We start from the raw sequence: 16,345 nt of genomic DNA, 5'->3' as shown, positions 1-16,345 counted from the left end.
TATTGTGATTGGTTGTTCATTTGTTTGTGTTGTTCAGTGTTCTAGTTTTTTCTTTGTATTACTTTGGGATTGCAATATCTTTGTTTGTGGATTTGGTAGAGTGTTTGGTATATTCTGGTGCATCCTGAATTCAAATGGTTCATGATTTGGATGTCCACAAGCATATCTTTCTATTTGACAATCAGTTGAGTTAGTGTTCTTGAGGTTGGGTTTATTGATGATGAAGATTCTAGTAAGTGGTGATGTTGCAGATGTTGTTTTGGTAATTCATGATGTTTATGGATGTTTCTAGATTATATTATTTTTCTGTTGGTGGTCGGCATTGATCATTGTGCATATTGATGATGTTTTTATTGGCATGATGGTTTTCTTCGTGTTATGCGACATTCATGATGATTGTGTCGTGTGCAAATGTTCAAGGCATAATTCTTGGAGGTGTTTCATGTTCATGGTGGTGATTTGGGTCCAGACTATGTCTTAGCCAACATTGTTTGGTCTGCATCTAGATTGGAGTTCGGGTTGAGCCAACTTGGTATTGCACTTTTCATTTCTGTGTTATGCATTTTTGGGCTGACTTTTAGAAGATCTAATTTGATGTTATGGATATATAAGATCAAATGATAGTGTCATTTTTGGTATGAAATAAGGGTTGGTGATCATGTGGAAATTATTGTATGTAGTTTCATGTGTGCGAGTGGAAGATTGGTGCTCTGGATTGTAGCAAAATAACATATCAGAGCAGAGTGTGTTACAGAGTGTGCAATTTGATATATGAGCTTAACTGAAACTATTTCCAGGCATTTGTAGATGCTACTTATTAGTTCAACCATTTCAGTTATCTATTGTAGTAGATCTGTAAGACAGCAAATGAGTCTTTTTGGGTAGTAGCCCTTATTCTAATTTGAGTAGTGAGCTCTAGGCAGTGTGCCTGAATGCATGTGCATTCCCCATTGTAATATTTCTATACTTCTAATAGAGTATATTAATATTAAGGGTCTCACTCCCACCATGGTTTTTTCCTTAACCAGGTTTCCATGTAGAAATCTTGGTTTTGTGGTGTTACGAGTATTTTCTTTATGGTTATGCATCTTTTTTTTCTTCATATGTGCTATGTGGTTATATAATCAATTTAATAAAGTTAAATATTTCAAAATGCTGATTCACCCCCTCCCCTCTTAGTGTTCCTTGATTCCAACAACTTCCACACAAAATGATAATCCTACACATAAAATTCAAGGGGGAAACTTTGTTAATCAAAATTCTTTTATACCTCCATCTGCGAGTCTTCCATTTGTGATGCAATCATCTCCTATACCCACATATAATAGTATTCCACCTCCTTACTCTCAACCTCAACCTACATAAAACAATGTTACTCCTCCATCTAAGCAATCCAACATGTTCAATTTCAATCCATCAACCAAAGCAACCATCAATAACTTATCCCAAATTGTTTCATCCCAACAACAATAGTTGGCTTCCATTTCCCAATCCAAGTTTAATGTGCCCACATTTGATGTAGTGATCCCATTATTTGATGACATTGTCCACCTTGTCCCTCCTAAACATATGGAAGCCCCTTAATTGGAGCTTTACATTGGAAAAAGTGATCCGTTGACTTATGTGAAAATATTCCAAACTTTGTGTAGTGACTTTGCTCATGATCAAAGACTTATGGATAAAATTGTTTACTTAAACCTTAAGGGATAAAAATTTGCAATGATATTGTTCATTTCCCCCTTATTCTATTAGATCATTTCAACAACTAGATAATTCTTTCATTCAACAATTTTAGAATAATATTTGTCCTAAGATTATTTTGACTAATTTGATTCATTGTAAGCAAGGTGTTAAAGAAAAAGAGACCAATTTTTTGGTAGATATAGACATTTGTATTCTCATATTACTTATCATATGCCCGATCAAGGTGTTCAAATAATTTTTATTTTTATTCTATATAAAGACATTAGCGTTAAGCTTCTCTTTCCTTTATGCAGTTGTGCACAATGCTTCATAATTATTAGCTTCAAGTGAGTCAATTTAGATCATCTCATTCAATGGACCCAATTGATAAGATTGAAAGTGCTCAACAATATTTTGTGAAGTTTAAACCAAACAATGGATACATAAAGATCAATGACAACATCAATACTCGAGTGGAAACAATGACATCAGGTGTGGCACCTTTTTTCCAAATACTTTAGAAAACAATTTACTCCTCTTTCTAAATCTTTGCATAACATAATGACATAATTGATAAATAAAAATATGTTGAAACTTCCTTTCATCAAGACAATTGATAGCTCCAAACCTTTGTCACTCTATCATGAACCCAAAGCCTTTTGCCAATTTCATCATCAACCTAGTCATGATATTGAGAAGTGTTATACCTTAAGGAGTATAATTCAACACTTTATTGATAACAATACCATATTCATAGTTGGTGTGAATGACCAAGGAAACAAATCTGTAGCTCCTCCTAATCAAAACCTTCAAATATTCACTAATCTTTTGCGTTCCCATTCTACTAATGTGGTTGAGTCTGACCCTCTTAACTTTTCTCCCAATGACCTTGGTGTTGAGCCCAATAATATGGTGAATATTGTTAAGGACCTATGCATTACCTTTGATCATAGTGAGACTATTGTTTCATTTAATGGCCCACTATATATCACTATGAAGATCAAATAAAAACTCTCACGAGGGGTGCTCATTGATCTAGTGTGTATGGTGAATGTAATCATTGAAGAATATATTTATACTTTACAATTGCATCAAGTAGAGTATGATAAGTTTGATGTAGTGGTTAAGGTATATTATGGTTTCTATTTTTGTGCTATTGGTTCTATTACTCTTCCCATTGAGGTAGATACTAATTGCTTAGATGTTATTTTTTCTATCATTCCTACATCAGATCAAGTTCATGTAAAGTTGGAACATCCTTGGCTCTCTTTCACGAAATCGATCCCTTATACTATTCATAAAAGTTTAAAATTCCCTCATAATAAAAAAATCATAATAATCAATCATAGCATGTATCAACCCATGGTCAGGTGTAGAGATGCCAACCTTGATTACTTTTGGCCTAAATAATTTGAGCTCGTTAAGCCTTGAAGTGATGCATTTTTTCTATGTCATTAAAAGTGGAAGAATGAGATGACATTATCTTTGAGTAAACATAGAGATCTTATACCTATTCCTCCTGCTCATGATGGACATGGTCTCATTCCTACACCTTCTATTTCTCCTATATATGTCATAGTTCCACCTCCTATATCTTACAAAAGGAAGCATTCAACATCTCCTATCTTTCAACCTAGTATACCTTCTCCCATTCCTCATCTTTTAAAGAAAGAGAAGAATTCTATGTCCATTGACCCTAAACCTTCGTGCAACCCTCGACTAAAACTAAAAGAAACCTTTTTGTGAGAGAATACCAACAAAGACATCGTGCTAAGGCTCATGAAATTGCTTCTCAACTCATTTCCTCCTTGAAGACACCAAATGTTGACTTGATCTCATTTTTCTAGCCTTCACCTAACCTTAGGGAGGAAGTTCAACCTAAATCACCAAGATAAAAAATGCTTAAGAAAGATGATTTGCATGTTCTATCCATAATAGAGATCCCATTTTTACTAATTTTGATGAAGAAATGGATGAAAATGGTGTTCATGATAAAAATATTGATTCTAATGATTCTAATGATATGTATGAGCTTGTTGATGTTGACAATGATCAATCTAAATAATTTTCAAAATAATTATTCCTAGCTCCTAGTGACAGACAAAGTGACTCATCATTAGAGCATGGTCCTTTTTTGAAACTTGTAGTAGCTCCATCTACCATCCTTGAAGTTTGTCCTCTTACATCTTGTTCACCTTACTAAAATAATGTTCAACAAGATTGGTAGGCAGATTATTTTCTTGGTTAGCTTCATTCATGTCGTAGATTCTTTCTCTCCTCTCTTACTTGTTTGTAATGTGTTTCCCAAATGATGTATTTTTTTGTTATGTTAGGTTTTCTTTGGACGACCCTTGTCACTCAATTGATGTAAGGTAATAAAAAAGTTGAATCTATTGTGTCATTCTTCTATATGTATCTCAATTCTTCTATTTGTTGTCCCTTGTTTTGTCTACTTGGGAATGATGCAATACATTAAGATCTCTTTTGGTCTCTTCCATGTTGACTCCAAAGACACATGTTCCCTTCTTCCGATGTGCTTGTGGTCCCACTACCTTTTGGAGATGAGGTCAATTGAATACAAATATTTCATGAGATCCTAAAAGTCCATGGGGGGCTTGGTGTGTCTTGTATCTTAGATGTCTTGATAAAAAAATTCAGTATAAACCTTTTTACTTTACCATGAGTATACTTAGTCTCATACTCCCACTAAAGTGGGGCTTAAATGTAGCATCCTAAATTGTACTCCCTTTAAATTTTGTCCTCACTTCATCCCTCAAATTGGAATTCATCTCCTAAGGCTAATTGAAACCTTGATTTTGCTCACACTATGTATTTCACTCAAATTTTCATGGTCTGCATTTCCTTGCCCAAGATCTTGGGACATTAATGTCCAAGACTAGGGTGTTCAGTGCTCTGGTCCTCTCCAAAAGGGCTCATTTTGGGGACTCATAAAGGTAACATGATTTGAGCAAGAACCTGGATCTTGCGTTGGCCCATGTTAAAAAATTAATTTATTTTTCAACTAGCATGTATAAAAGGAGGTCTAGCCCTCTCATTTTGATAATTATTTCAAATTCATAATCCACTCTTGAGATTCAAAAAATTCAAGTGAGCAGTCAATCATTCTTCTTCCAAGCATTGGAGTAGAAGTAAAGTCAAGATTCAATCATCAGAGATGACATTCATGTTCTATATCTTATGAAGACTATTTACATGAAACCCTAATTTCTTTAAGAGACAAACAAAACTTCATAAAAACATATATAATTATTGTTTAAAACATTTTCAGCTCTTTTCCTCAAAAGGAAAGCATCTCCATTATAGTACTTCATTTACATTTCAATTATATTTCATAGTTAATTCCAAAACCAAGGTTTGACCTAAGGAAAACCCCTATTTCCTACCATTTTCTCTTCTCTACTATGTGCAAGAACATGTACAGAGCAGTAATTTTCAAGATTGATATTATTCATAGAGACTAATAGGTTCCCTTTTGGATGGAAAAAATTTAGGAGGACCAAAGTGACGGGCACTCTGGTCCTAATAATTCAGGTTGACCTTCTCCAAACAAATCCAGACATTCACATATTTCTCAGATCAAGGTTCATGGCTTCATTTGATTATTGTAGCTCATTTTTTATGCATAATTGCTCTAGTTTACGCACATTTACCCTAACTTCAGCATTATTAATTAAATCAATTCAATTTAAAGGCAAAGAAGAGGCACATCTAAAACCCCTAGAATCTTATCAGAATCTTGGTCTTTTAGGCTTAGATCTATCAGTTTCGATATTTCCATAATTTAGTGGTCTTTAAGCAAAAATTAGCAACTTTACCACATAAATGGGTGAAACCCTATTTTTTCACCTCCACAGTATGATCCATGTAAGTTTTTAATATGAATTATATTTTAGCCAACCTTGTTTTTTGAATAAATTTTTACTTCATGTTTTACATGTTTGACCTTTTATATTGGCATTATGAATTGGTAGAACCCTAGGTTTGCATTCTACCACCTCTCTGAGATTAAAGTAATCTTATCTCTTTATTTTTCCATGAAAGGATCTTTGGATTCTTCATAATTTACAAGTATCAATGTAAGTTCTTACCATCGCTAAAGTGGGGGGTGAATGTAATTTCATAAAATATTAACCTTAATAATTTTAAACTAGGTTAAGAGCCCATTTTTGTGTTTGTGCATGATTTCAGTTCTATTTCAGTAAAATATATTTAGTCTCCTATTCTTGGCCTTTTTGCTAGCACATTTTTCTAAGATTAGGTTTCCCAACACTTGTATCCCAACAAAAAGGGCTCAACTTTTAGGACATGAAATTCAACCTTTCAATTTATGTGAATCAACCTTGCTTTGTCAACCTATCCCAAAAAAATTATTTTGAAAAGGTGTAAGTTGTATATAAATACAACTTCACTTCCCATTTGAAACTCCAACATTCTCTAGCATATTTAAATGAGCAACCTACACTTTGGAGCAACTAATTTAAATCATTCAAGTACATATCTACATTCAAGGAGAAAAGCACTCAAGCATTCAAGTCTTTTATGACAATTATGATCAAGTATGTTATGTCATTTCATGTCTTAAACATACACTAATGTGTTGCAAGAATTTATGAGCATCATTCAAGCATGGTATGAGATTCCATTACAGGGTTTCAAACCTAAGGTAAGACCTTATCATTTTATCATTTTATCATTGGGTTAGCTTCTATCCTTGTGATGGCATGAATCCAATCACATCATTAGCCAATATGAAAGTTCTAACACTAACATGGGGTTTGACTTAGGTAAAACCATCTACAATCTAACCCTTTTCCTCCATTTTACATGTGTGTAGGTACAAATTCAATAATGAAAAAGTTACATATGAGCTAGAGAAGATAGTGACAAATAGTGCCATATTTTGAAATAATGAAAACCCTCATACTAGGGCACCCAAGACTCTTGTCTTACTACTTTGACCTATATTTTAAGGAGGCATGTTGGTTGAGCTAATTAATTCCAATTTTTATCACCTTGCAAAACCTTTGTCAGCATTTGACTAGGGGAGCCTATCATTCCATCTAGCATAATTAACTATAGATTTCAATGCTAGATTCCTCTATGTGTATATATTCTATATCTACCTTACTATTTTTGTTTCTCATTATTTTTTTACTATATTCTATTAGATTTATTCATTTTACGAATCGTAGCCTAGTTTACTTACACACAATTGACTATCTCATTCTTTTGCAAGTAAGAAATAGAATCTCAATACTTATGTCTCTTAAGGAAAGTTGCCAGGCCTATTCATGTTTCATTGTTATGAGAGGGATTGAGATCTTCAGATTGCATTGATAATCCTAGAGATCCATTTCCCCCTATTTAAATAACAACTACAAGAAACAAGCTTCTTGTCTCTATGAAAAAGTTTGAAGGAAACAAGAAATATTTCAAATGGGCCTAGGATCATGTCACAAGTGGAAAGATGTAGATTTAATTTTACTTTAAGCTCTTAGTTCTTGATAATTTTCTCAAGAACTAATCAATATAAAAATAATTTTTAGAAAGATAATCCTTATTCATCTTAGTTTTTAAATCAATAAATGAATATCCTTAGATACAAAAACAAATCATATAAATCAAGAAAAAAATTCAATACGTTAGTTTACAATGGCCTATGTAATGGTTTTCTGAATAAAATACTAATTTTTTATATTTTGAAACATTGGGGATCAAATCTATGATTGCAAAATTGACTTGGGTTAGGTCAATACCCATAAATATGATTTAGGATGTGTGAAATAGGTTTAGGGATGGTGATTACAAATTTGCGGACTAGGGATGGGAAAATAAAGTTTTGCATTAATTTGAGTTGACTTACATAGTAATGTGCATCTTGTAATCTAATTTTTACATTTTTGGCATTCTAGATCTAGTTAAAGTTGGACCAAAACATAAGAAAAAGGGTGGGGATATATAATTTTCACAATTACAATATTCAATGTGACATTTGTTTGAATATTATTTTTAAAATTCACTTAATTCACAACTAATTATGACTCATAAATGAAATATAATGCAGGATATTATAGAAATTAAGATTGCTTAATCTTAATAGTTCTTATTGTAGCAACATGTTCTAATTGGAACCTATCATATAAATATTTGTGTGTGTAATAAAAATTATAATTTTAACAGAAAACCATAAAGTCCTATCCATATTTTCTAATATTGTGCTCATGGCCAAGATGTCTAGTGATGAATACATGATTTTTATATCCTTCAAGAATAAAATTATTTTTTTGACATAATTTCATCCTAAGCGTTGAAGAAAAAAAATTGGTTGGATTCTTTGAACTATTTTATTATTTTATATTACATATTCTCTTATATATATAAAAAGATGAAATCTCTACTAAATTTTTTAACACTCTTACATATATTGATTTTGTTACATACTCCATGTTGAGGGTTATAGTCGATGTTCCAACAAAATTTTAGGTTCAAGATCCTAAGCTTATGCTAGATCTTCATTGTCCTAGAACCATATTGACTATTAGAGAATACCCCTACACTATGAAAGGGTTCCTCTCCACAAAAAATATTGGACCCCATATCATCAAAGAGATTTAAAATCCCACCATTGTAAATAGAGAGCCACCATCCTACTATTAATGTTGACTACAAGACAACAATTTAGTTGGAATCCTCCTCCCCATTGCCTTGCTACCATGAAGGATGGTCCGCATTGCTACATTAATCAATCATATCATCTCTCAAGATGGATGGGACCCTCTTGATCAAGGTAAATGTTCTCAGCTTCTTGGGCTATGAATGATCATAATCCTACACATGAAGTGGAAGAGTGTAATGAAGTTTGGTAGCCTATAGGTGTTGGTCATGATCTTCTAGGTGGCAAGAATAATCATGAGGATGATGATCCCCCTCCTACTTTTAGAATTGTTCTAGAAGCTTAATGTTTCTACTTATGATCATTTGATTTTATAACTATTGTCCTTTTGGGATAATAGTTGTTTCATTTATAGCTTTACAACATTACATTTTGACTCTACCAATTTGACTTTAAAATTTGATCCCATACCACCTATTCTTTTTAAAGAGTTAATATTATATTTTAATAGATTTATTTTAACATTTAATCTTTAATTTAAGAAAAAAATTGAAAACTTAATTATATTAAGAAAATAAAAAATTAAATAATCCTCATAATCATGTACTTGAAAGAGAACATGAATTAAATATGCCGAAGACATTCCCTATTGCATTACATAACTTGACTTGAAAGATAAATGGTGTACAATATGCAAGAGATGTGCAAGATGATCAAATACATCTTTACCGCTTGATTGCTTGTTTTCATTGTTATTTTTTGCTTTTGAAAATACCACTATATCTACAAGAATTTTTGTTTTTTATTAAGATAAATGGGTTTTACAAAACCCGAAACCCAAATCCCAAAAGAAATACGAACCAGTAGCAAAACATAATAGTGTCAATAGCCAAACGACAATAGAAACAGGGAAAACACCCCACAACGCCCAACAAAAATCATAGAAACCTTGTAAAAACTACAAAAAAACTAACACAAGACTAACCAAGAGCTTCGATGAGCTCAAAATTTTTTTGAATTATATTCTTTTTCATTTCTTCGAGCTCCTCCATGATGAATCTCGTGGCACTTTTATCCTGGTTCCTAGTTCTTGTCTTGGTAGAAGGTCTAGATGACACCCGTATATCCACTCCCTATGGGTTTATATCCAAATTCTTCCATTTCAACTTAGCACCTGAGGGCAGTATACTGCTGAGTGGCTGGGCTCTCTGAATAGAAATTTTCTCATTGACTTTTTTGAGACCTTTCACATTACTATTTATAGACTCTTTGATAATTTCCACAAAACCCCTAATTTTGCACTTTAATTCGTACATCCCCTTCTCTAGATTGACAATTTTAGCTTCATCTTCTTATACTTTCAAAGTCATCTTCGAGACCTTATCATTTTTGTTGGGCATCAGGTTCTCAGTGAAAGTATCGATTATATCTTTCATGCCCTGTTTTATGAGGAGAATTTCGCTGACCACCCAACATAAACACTTCTCCTGACTATTAGTTGACTTAGCCAGGAGCACATCAAAATTAACTTCGTCACTTTTTCTATCTCCTAGGTCCACCTGATCCACATTGAGAGGAATATCCAATTTAATTTCTTCTTCCCCTTTGCCTTTTACTCCACTGCCTTCCCCCCTTTTTTCTTTTTTGAGCTTTTAGGGACCATCTCTTGGGGATTGGAGGGAGGGGTTTTGAACTTTCTAGCTACAAGTTTATTTTTCCTGCTACTGTTGGTACCATGGGTCACTTTCTGGGGGGTCCCTCATCCTTCGAGGTCCAATAATTAGGGTCATCAGTCACATTAAGGTCGCTCCAGTCCATGGCCATCTCACCCAACTCCTTCTCATCAATTTCAATGTCTAACATCACATGAACATGAGGACTAGCCAAGAGATTAGGGTTGTTAGAAATTTTGTGAGCAAGGGAGGGTTTGACATCATGAGCTTTGGCATATTCCGTAATAACAAGGATTTTTGTTTGTTTGAGTTACCATTATTTTTTTGAAATCATTACTATAATATATCCACCACTATAATGGGTATGGCAATAAGGAAGTATAAACATATAAGCATACATTTAATAGAACAAGACAAATCTTGAAAAATAACAAAGCACATTTAATTAATGTTCAAAATTCAATGTCTTGCATGAAAAAAATCATAGTATAGACTTCCTTTCTTAGGAAACACTTTTTTAAATAAGCATTAACAAAGTTTTGAAGGAAAATATTCTCAATGATAAGACCATTATATTAACACGGTAAATATGTTTAAATGAATGCAAACTTTATACAAGATTTTGATAGTATTTAGTTTTATTTATGTTTTAACATTTACAAAAGACTTAAATTAGTTTTGAAAAATATATAATGTAGATTAAGAAAGGGAATGGAAAATAATATAACAAAGAAAAATATGAAATTTATAAATATTTAAACATAATAAAATTATATATAACTTTACACCAAAGTAACTGTCTCCCACTTACTATATTCATTTCACATTGTTTTATAATAGCAAGGGTTATTTAGCTACATTAAAGTAATTTTCAATTAGTATTGTGTACAATTAATAATTTGGGTGTAGTGTAGCTAATAATTATATATTATAATATGTTTATTTCTAATAATTTGTATTATATTAAAAAAATGTTATTACTGAAAATTTTATATAAAATAAATATGTTGTTGATTATATAATATAAATATACAATTATATAATATTATATTAACTATATATTTTTAAAATATATATAATTGATAAAACCATAATATAATTTTTATAATAAAATATATTTATAATTAAATAACAAAAAGATAAATATTGAATATATAGTGTATATACTATTTCTCTTACTAAATTAAAACATATATAACATTTTAAAAAAATGTATCCCATGTTGTTCATAGACTAGAACTAATCCAACATTTTTAATATTTGGAAACCTTAATTACATTTAAATGTAACCCATACATGGAACATGACAATTCACTTTAAGTAACTTAAATTTGTAATTGTCGATCATAGTCAAATGTAATGCATAATAGGCATAGTGCAACTCACTTGAGATATTAAAGGTTTGTTCACATCGAAAATGGTCAAAATAACCAACAATTTACCTTATATTTTTTATATTTGTAGAAATGGATCACAGTCAAATGTAACCCATAATTGACATATGACAATTCACTTCACATGCTTAAAATTTGTAACTATGAATTATAGTCAAATGTAATGCATAATAGGTGCATATTGCAACTCAATTGACATATTTAAGGGTTATTAATATGGAACGCTATCAAATATAACCCATCATCAATATTGTACAACTTTTGTCACATTATTAGGTTTTTATGTGTGGATCATATGATAAAATATACTCCATAAGACTGATACACTACAACTCATCTTACATTCCTAAGATTTGTAAGAATTACTCAATATCAAATGTAACCCATAATTGGTATCACAACTTACCCCACATTCCCAATCAAAATAGAGCCTATTGATTCTCGTTAACTATTCCAAATATGTTTTAAAATCCATTTTTTTAATCCATAGATCACACACATTAATGAAGAGAAAGGAAGAAAGAACAAGATGTTTTCTACTTTTGATTAGCATTGTTTACTTAGTCATTAGATAGATAAGATTTAATAGGAAGAAATAGACTTTCTTTCTTGTCAATTTAATACTATAGTGGATCATTTCATGTAAATTAATAAATATAAAAATCAAAGCTAATCAAATATGTTAATATATGAAAATAAATATAGATAGAACAAGGGTAAGAATATCTATGAGTAATCATAAATGATAAAGAAAAAGCATAAGAAGCTAAAATTGAACAAAAACAATGTATACCAAATGCTAATATATGATTGTATTAAGGCAATTCGTCTAAAATGAATCTAAAACTACATAGGAATTACCACCACCAATATACACTAATTATCTGTGTGTGTGTGTGTGTGTGTGTGTGTGTGTGTTTATCTATCCCTTTCTATTTCTCTAACTCTCCCTATCTTTATCTCCCCATCTACCTCTTGTTACCTCTCTATCTATTTCCCTCCCTATTCCTCTCTCCATCTTTATTTATACCTCGATCATCCTCTCCCCCCTCCATCTCTAAAAATGACTCTTTCCCTTTATCCATTCATCTCTCTCCTTCACTCTCCCTCTCCCTCTTCCCAGACGTCTAAATTAATATATATTTTACTCTCTATCTCCATTTGTCCATATTTTTCCTTTCACCTCTCCCTCTCTCTATATATAACTTCCTATCTCTATCTTTATCTATATATCTCACCCTATTTCATTCTCGACACCTCTATATATTTATCTCTTCTAGATCTATCTATCTATCTCCCCTCTCTCTCTCTCTTTATCTCTTCCTCTATTTCTCTACATATCCATCTCCTTACTACCCTCTCTCACTCCTCCCCATCTTTCTATCCTTATCTCACCCTCTTTATCACTCTCTCCCTATTGGAAACATGACATGAACTTATTAGTAATGCATCCTTATTATCATTTGGAAACCTATAAGTGGTTAGATTTCAAGCTATCACTTCCCCATTGAGACATTTGTTGCACACACAACATCATTTTGTAACTAGCCTACCAATAGACCTTAATTGCTACACAAATGTATGCAAAAGATAGACCAATTTTTTTTCTAATTGACTTTCCACACATCTTCAGTGTACCCATTGCACACAAAAGTACAATTGCTAATATAAACATAAATACATTTCCCTCACTTTATACTTAAAATCACTTCTGCCTAATTAATACCTTAGATAAAATCATCCCAAAATCTGAAATAAAAATTATAAGTTCAATACATGCTATTAATCCTGTAATTTTGGTTGGGTGGCATGACTACACTTAAACTCAACATACCAAAGGATAATGAGCCCAACCAGGGAGTCGTGCATAGAATTTCAACGTTGCACGTGACATCCCTTTCAAAAGGAGCTTTATGTCACAGCACAAGCTCAATTGATGATGACTCTTCTGGTTGTCGAATCAGCATTTTTGATGAGTACAAAAATTGACTTAAACATCTTTGTCATTTACGTCCACTACACGAATCAGAATACAAAAGCTGCACGTCACTTATACGCAATGTATTATAGCTACTGCAACACTACAATCTCAAAAATTATAATCACAAGAAGATTCACAGAATATTAAGTCTAACAGTGCAGAGGATTCACAGAATATTAAGCTCAAAAGTTTAGAAGATTCACCTCAATGTTCAGGATAGTGTGGTTTTAAAAAAAAAAATCACAACTACCTCCTTGTGAATAATAACTAGCCTTATAAAGTAGAGGATAAGATGTAACATAACAGCGAATTTCGCCTCCAAAATCCGGTTTTTTGAATTCCATGTACAGAATTCAGGGAAAAATGATGAAAAAACAGAACTTCCATGAAGATGCAGAAGTTTGGCTTTTGTGTGGTCTACAAGTTGTCAAGTAGTTACAAGTCAGCGACATTATACCACAAATCGACGAAACATAGAACAGTCCAACAAAATAAGATTGATCTTCGTCTTACCTGCTGTCCAGCTGTTTGAATTTTACTTCTGTTTTGGTGGGCCGTTCAATCCAACAAAACATCACTCGTACTCTTTACAAATCGACCCTGATATAGCACAGTGAAAAAAAATCAACGAGAAGCATAATCGCACAGTAAACACTTATTGTAATGATAAAATTAGATTAACTATGATAAATTCGACCTTCATCCGCGGTCGTTTCTCTGCATTGAGTTTCCGGACTTGATATCTTATTCGTTTGGAAAACAGTCTATTCCGACGCTTTTCACGATATCTGATTACACGGGCTTCTCTCCCTTCACGACATCCGTACTTCTTTTCTTCGTTGTAGTAGCAGTTGATTACCGGCACACCTTCAGCATGATCTACCTGCCCTTCATTCCCTATGTTCAAATCTGGAACAACTACATAGATTGTCCCTGTCTGTAAAAAAAAAACCTTAGAATTGAAATCATAACAAAGATTTAATTTATATTTTATCTTTCTTACAAACAGCAGTAAGTCAGATGATTGGTACGAATTCATCAATATCACATAGATTAAGCGAGACTGACGCATTCATCAATATCACATAGATTAAGAGAGACTGAACCTTGTGACCTCAACAAATAATTCTAATCAATAACCATACTTCAACCCAAATTTAACTTATAAACTGCAGTGGTCAGATAAACCTTTTAAAGTGATGGTGTGACATGTTCATCAATATCACATGAGTTAAAAGAGACTAGACCTCGTGGTCATGTGACTACCACATAAAACTCTAGTGAATCGAACTATATCCAACCCAAATTTAACCTAAATTAGTACATCGGGAAAAGATTGTTTTGTTTTTACCGTTCCTTCAGAGGCCGTTTCCTCTTGCAGAGTGTTGTGGTAGGCCCAAGGCGACCCCCTGTCAGACCAGGCGCTCAAAACATCTTCGTAATTCAGCATCAAACACAGTCTCTTCTCCTCGCCATTGAAATTGCAGTCATTCACCTTCACAACATCATCCTCCGTATTGACTGCAAAGTCAGAAAGATCTATATTCAAATCAAAGAGCTCCTCTGACACTTCGACTTTGTTATCTTCATAATCGCTCTCCTCGACCTTCACCCGGTCGAAAACTGCCCAACTGAAGGTCTGCTCCTCGCTATCAACAGGGCTCGAATCTTGACAATCCTTGAACCCAATGCCATCATTCTTGTATAGGGAGTCCAAACAATTTTCCTCGCCATGGGACTCTGGGGCAGCTAATTCATCGACATGGAATGAAAAGATCTCCGACTCAGTGTCTAAGAACAGCTCGACATTGAGATCAGTATCAGGGCCGAATTCACCATGATTTTGGCTAGTGGACTTCTTCAATCCCTGTTTGGCATTCAAGCAGAGAAGTCCTGTCCCAATCTTCTGGCGGCGCTTGGAACGAATCCTCTTTCGAGGCCATGAGCTCTGCCCATCGGCCATGAGACCAGAGGACAGAATTCCATTATGGGTCAATCGAACTCTTTCATGGCGGCAGGCAACAGAATTAGCTGAGTGAACAGAGGTGTCACAGGCATGGCAGAGATAAGCTCCATCTGCTCCACAGAACCAACGAGCTCTCTTTGTTCCACAGGCGTCACAGGGTCGAATCTCCCTCCCTCCAATTGCCATAGCCATTTTTGTCCCCTCTTCATCTTCTAAACGCATGGCCATGCTACAGGAACAGCAGATTCTAGGTTACAATAGTGCCACAACATAGATGCAATTTAAAACCCAAAACCAAATCCGAAAAGTTGGAGACTTGGTAATCTTATCTAAATTGTAGGAGGGCTCCTATTGGCTGGAGCCTTCGTCTCGTCACTTCATTGGCTTGGCCTATTCTATCTGCTATGGGGAATCTAGACGCGTGGCAGATTGGGTGTCTGGGTTTGAAGAATAACTGCATCGTCATAGATAAGTATGATCGTATTAGTCTCGTTTTCACTTTTTGGATAGAGGAAACTTCCAAAGATCTGACATTGCAAAAGATGTGACGCATCGAAAAGAATTATTCCTGTTCGAGCCAAAAAGTACTCAAAGATTTTAATGGCGATTTTTTATTCATACGAAAAGTCCTTCAATAGGGCATTGATCTTTTAAATAGTCTCCACGTAGTCCTTCAAAAGGACATTCATTATTTAAATTGTCTCCACGTGTCTCTGAATTTGTGGGGATCATATTTTAATTTGTTGCACTCCATAGAATAATGTAGATGAAAAAATATTCAACCTGAATTATTACGTTCAAGTTTTTTAGGTTTGGAAGTGCTTCCATCATGCTGATGTTTTTTCGTGCCTTTTTTTTTCTTAATTAATATTTAGATTTTATTCAATATTAAAAAAGAAGGCAATGTTCAATTGAGTAAATGAGGTAAATTATTTTTTAACTTGCATATCGATGACAAATATATTACTTATTTTAGCATAACATAAGACCAATATAAGCTCCTTACGAACAAAC

At 33.3% G+C, this 16,345-nt stretch overlaps 1 protein-coding gene across 2 annotated transcripts; it reads right to left on the bottom strand.

Annotated features, from left to right (window-relative positions):
• Positions 1-13,139: 13,139 nt before the first annotated feature.
• LOC131051248 (zinc finger protein CONSTANS-LIKE 6) lies at positions 13,140-15,624 on the bottom strand. Of its 2 annotated transcripts, XR_009107099.2 has the most exons (5): positions 14,717-15,624; positions 14,063-14,302; positions 13,879-13,965; positions 13,569-13,782; positions 13,140-13,400 (listed from the first exon to the last, which is right to left on the bottom strand). XR_009107099.2 is itself a non-coding variant. In XM_057985669.2 (4 exons), the coding sequence occupies exons 1-3, from the start codon at positions 15,557-15,559 to the stop codon at positions 13,924-13,926; spliced, it is 1,125 nt and encodes a 374-aa protein (XP_057841652.1). In that variant the 5' UTR covers positions 15,560-15,624; the 3' UTR covers positions 13,456-13,782; positions 13,879-13,923. The 2 variants fall into 2 exon arrangements, 1 of the variants encoding a protein (XP_057841652.1); XM_057985669.2 differs by lacking the exon at positions 13,140-13,400 and having other exon boundaries at positions 13,456-13,782.
• Between the last annotated feature and the right edge of the window lie 721 nt (positions 15,625-16,345).

Source organism: Cryptomeria japonica, chromosome 7, assembly GCF_030272615.1.
Source record: "Cryptomeria japonica chromosome 7, Sugi_1.0, whole genome shotgun sequence".
Lineage (NCBI taxonomy): Eukaryota > Viridiplantae > Streptophyta > Pinopsida > Cupressales > Cupressaceae > Cryptomeria > Cryptomeria japonica.
This window is presented reverse-complemented; position numbering and strand designations above follow the sequence as displayed.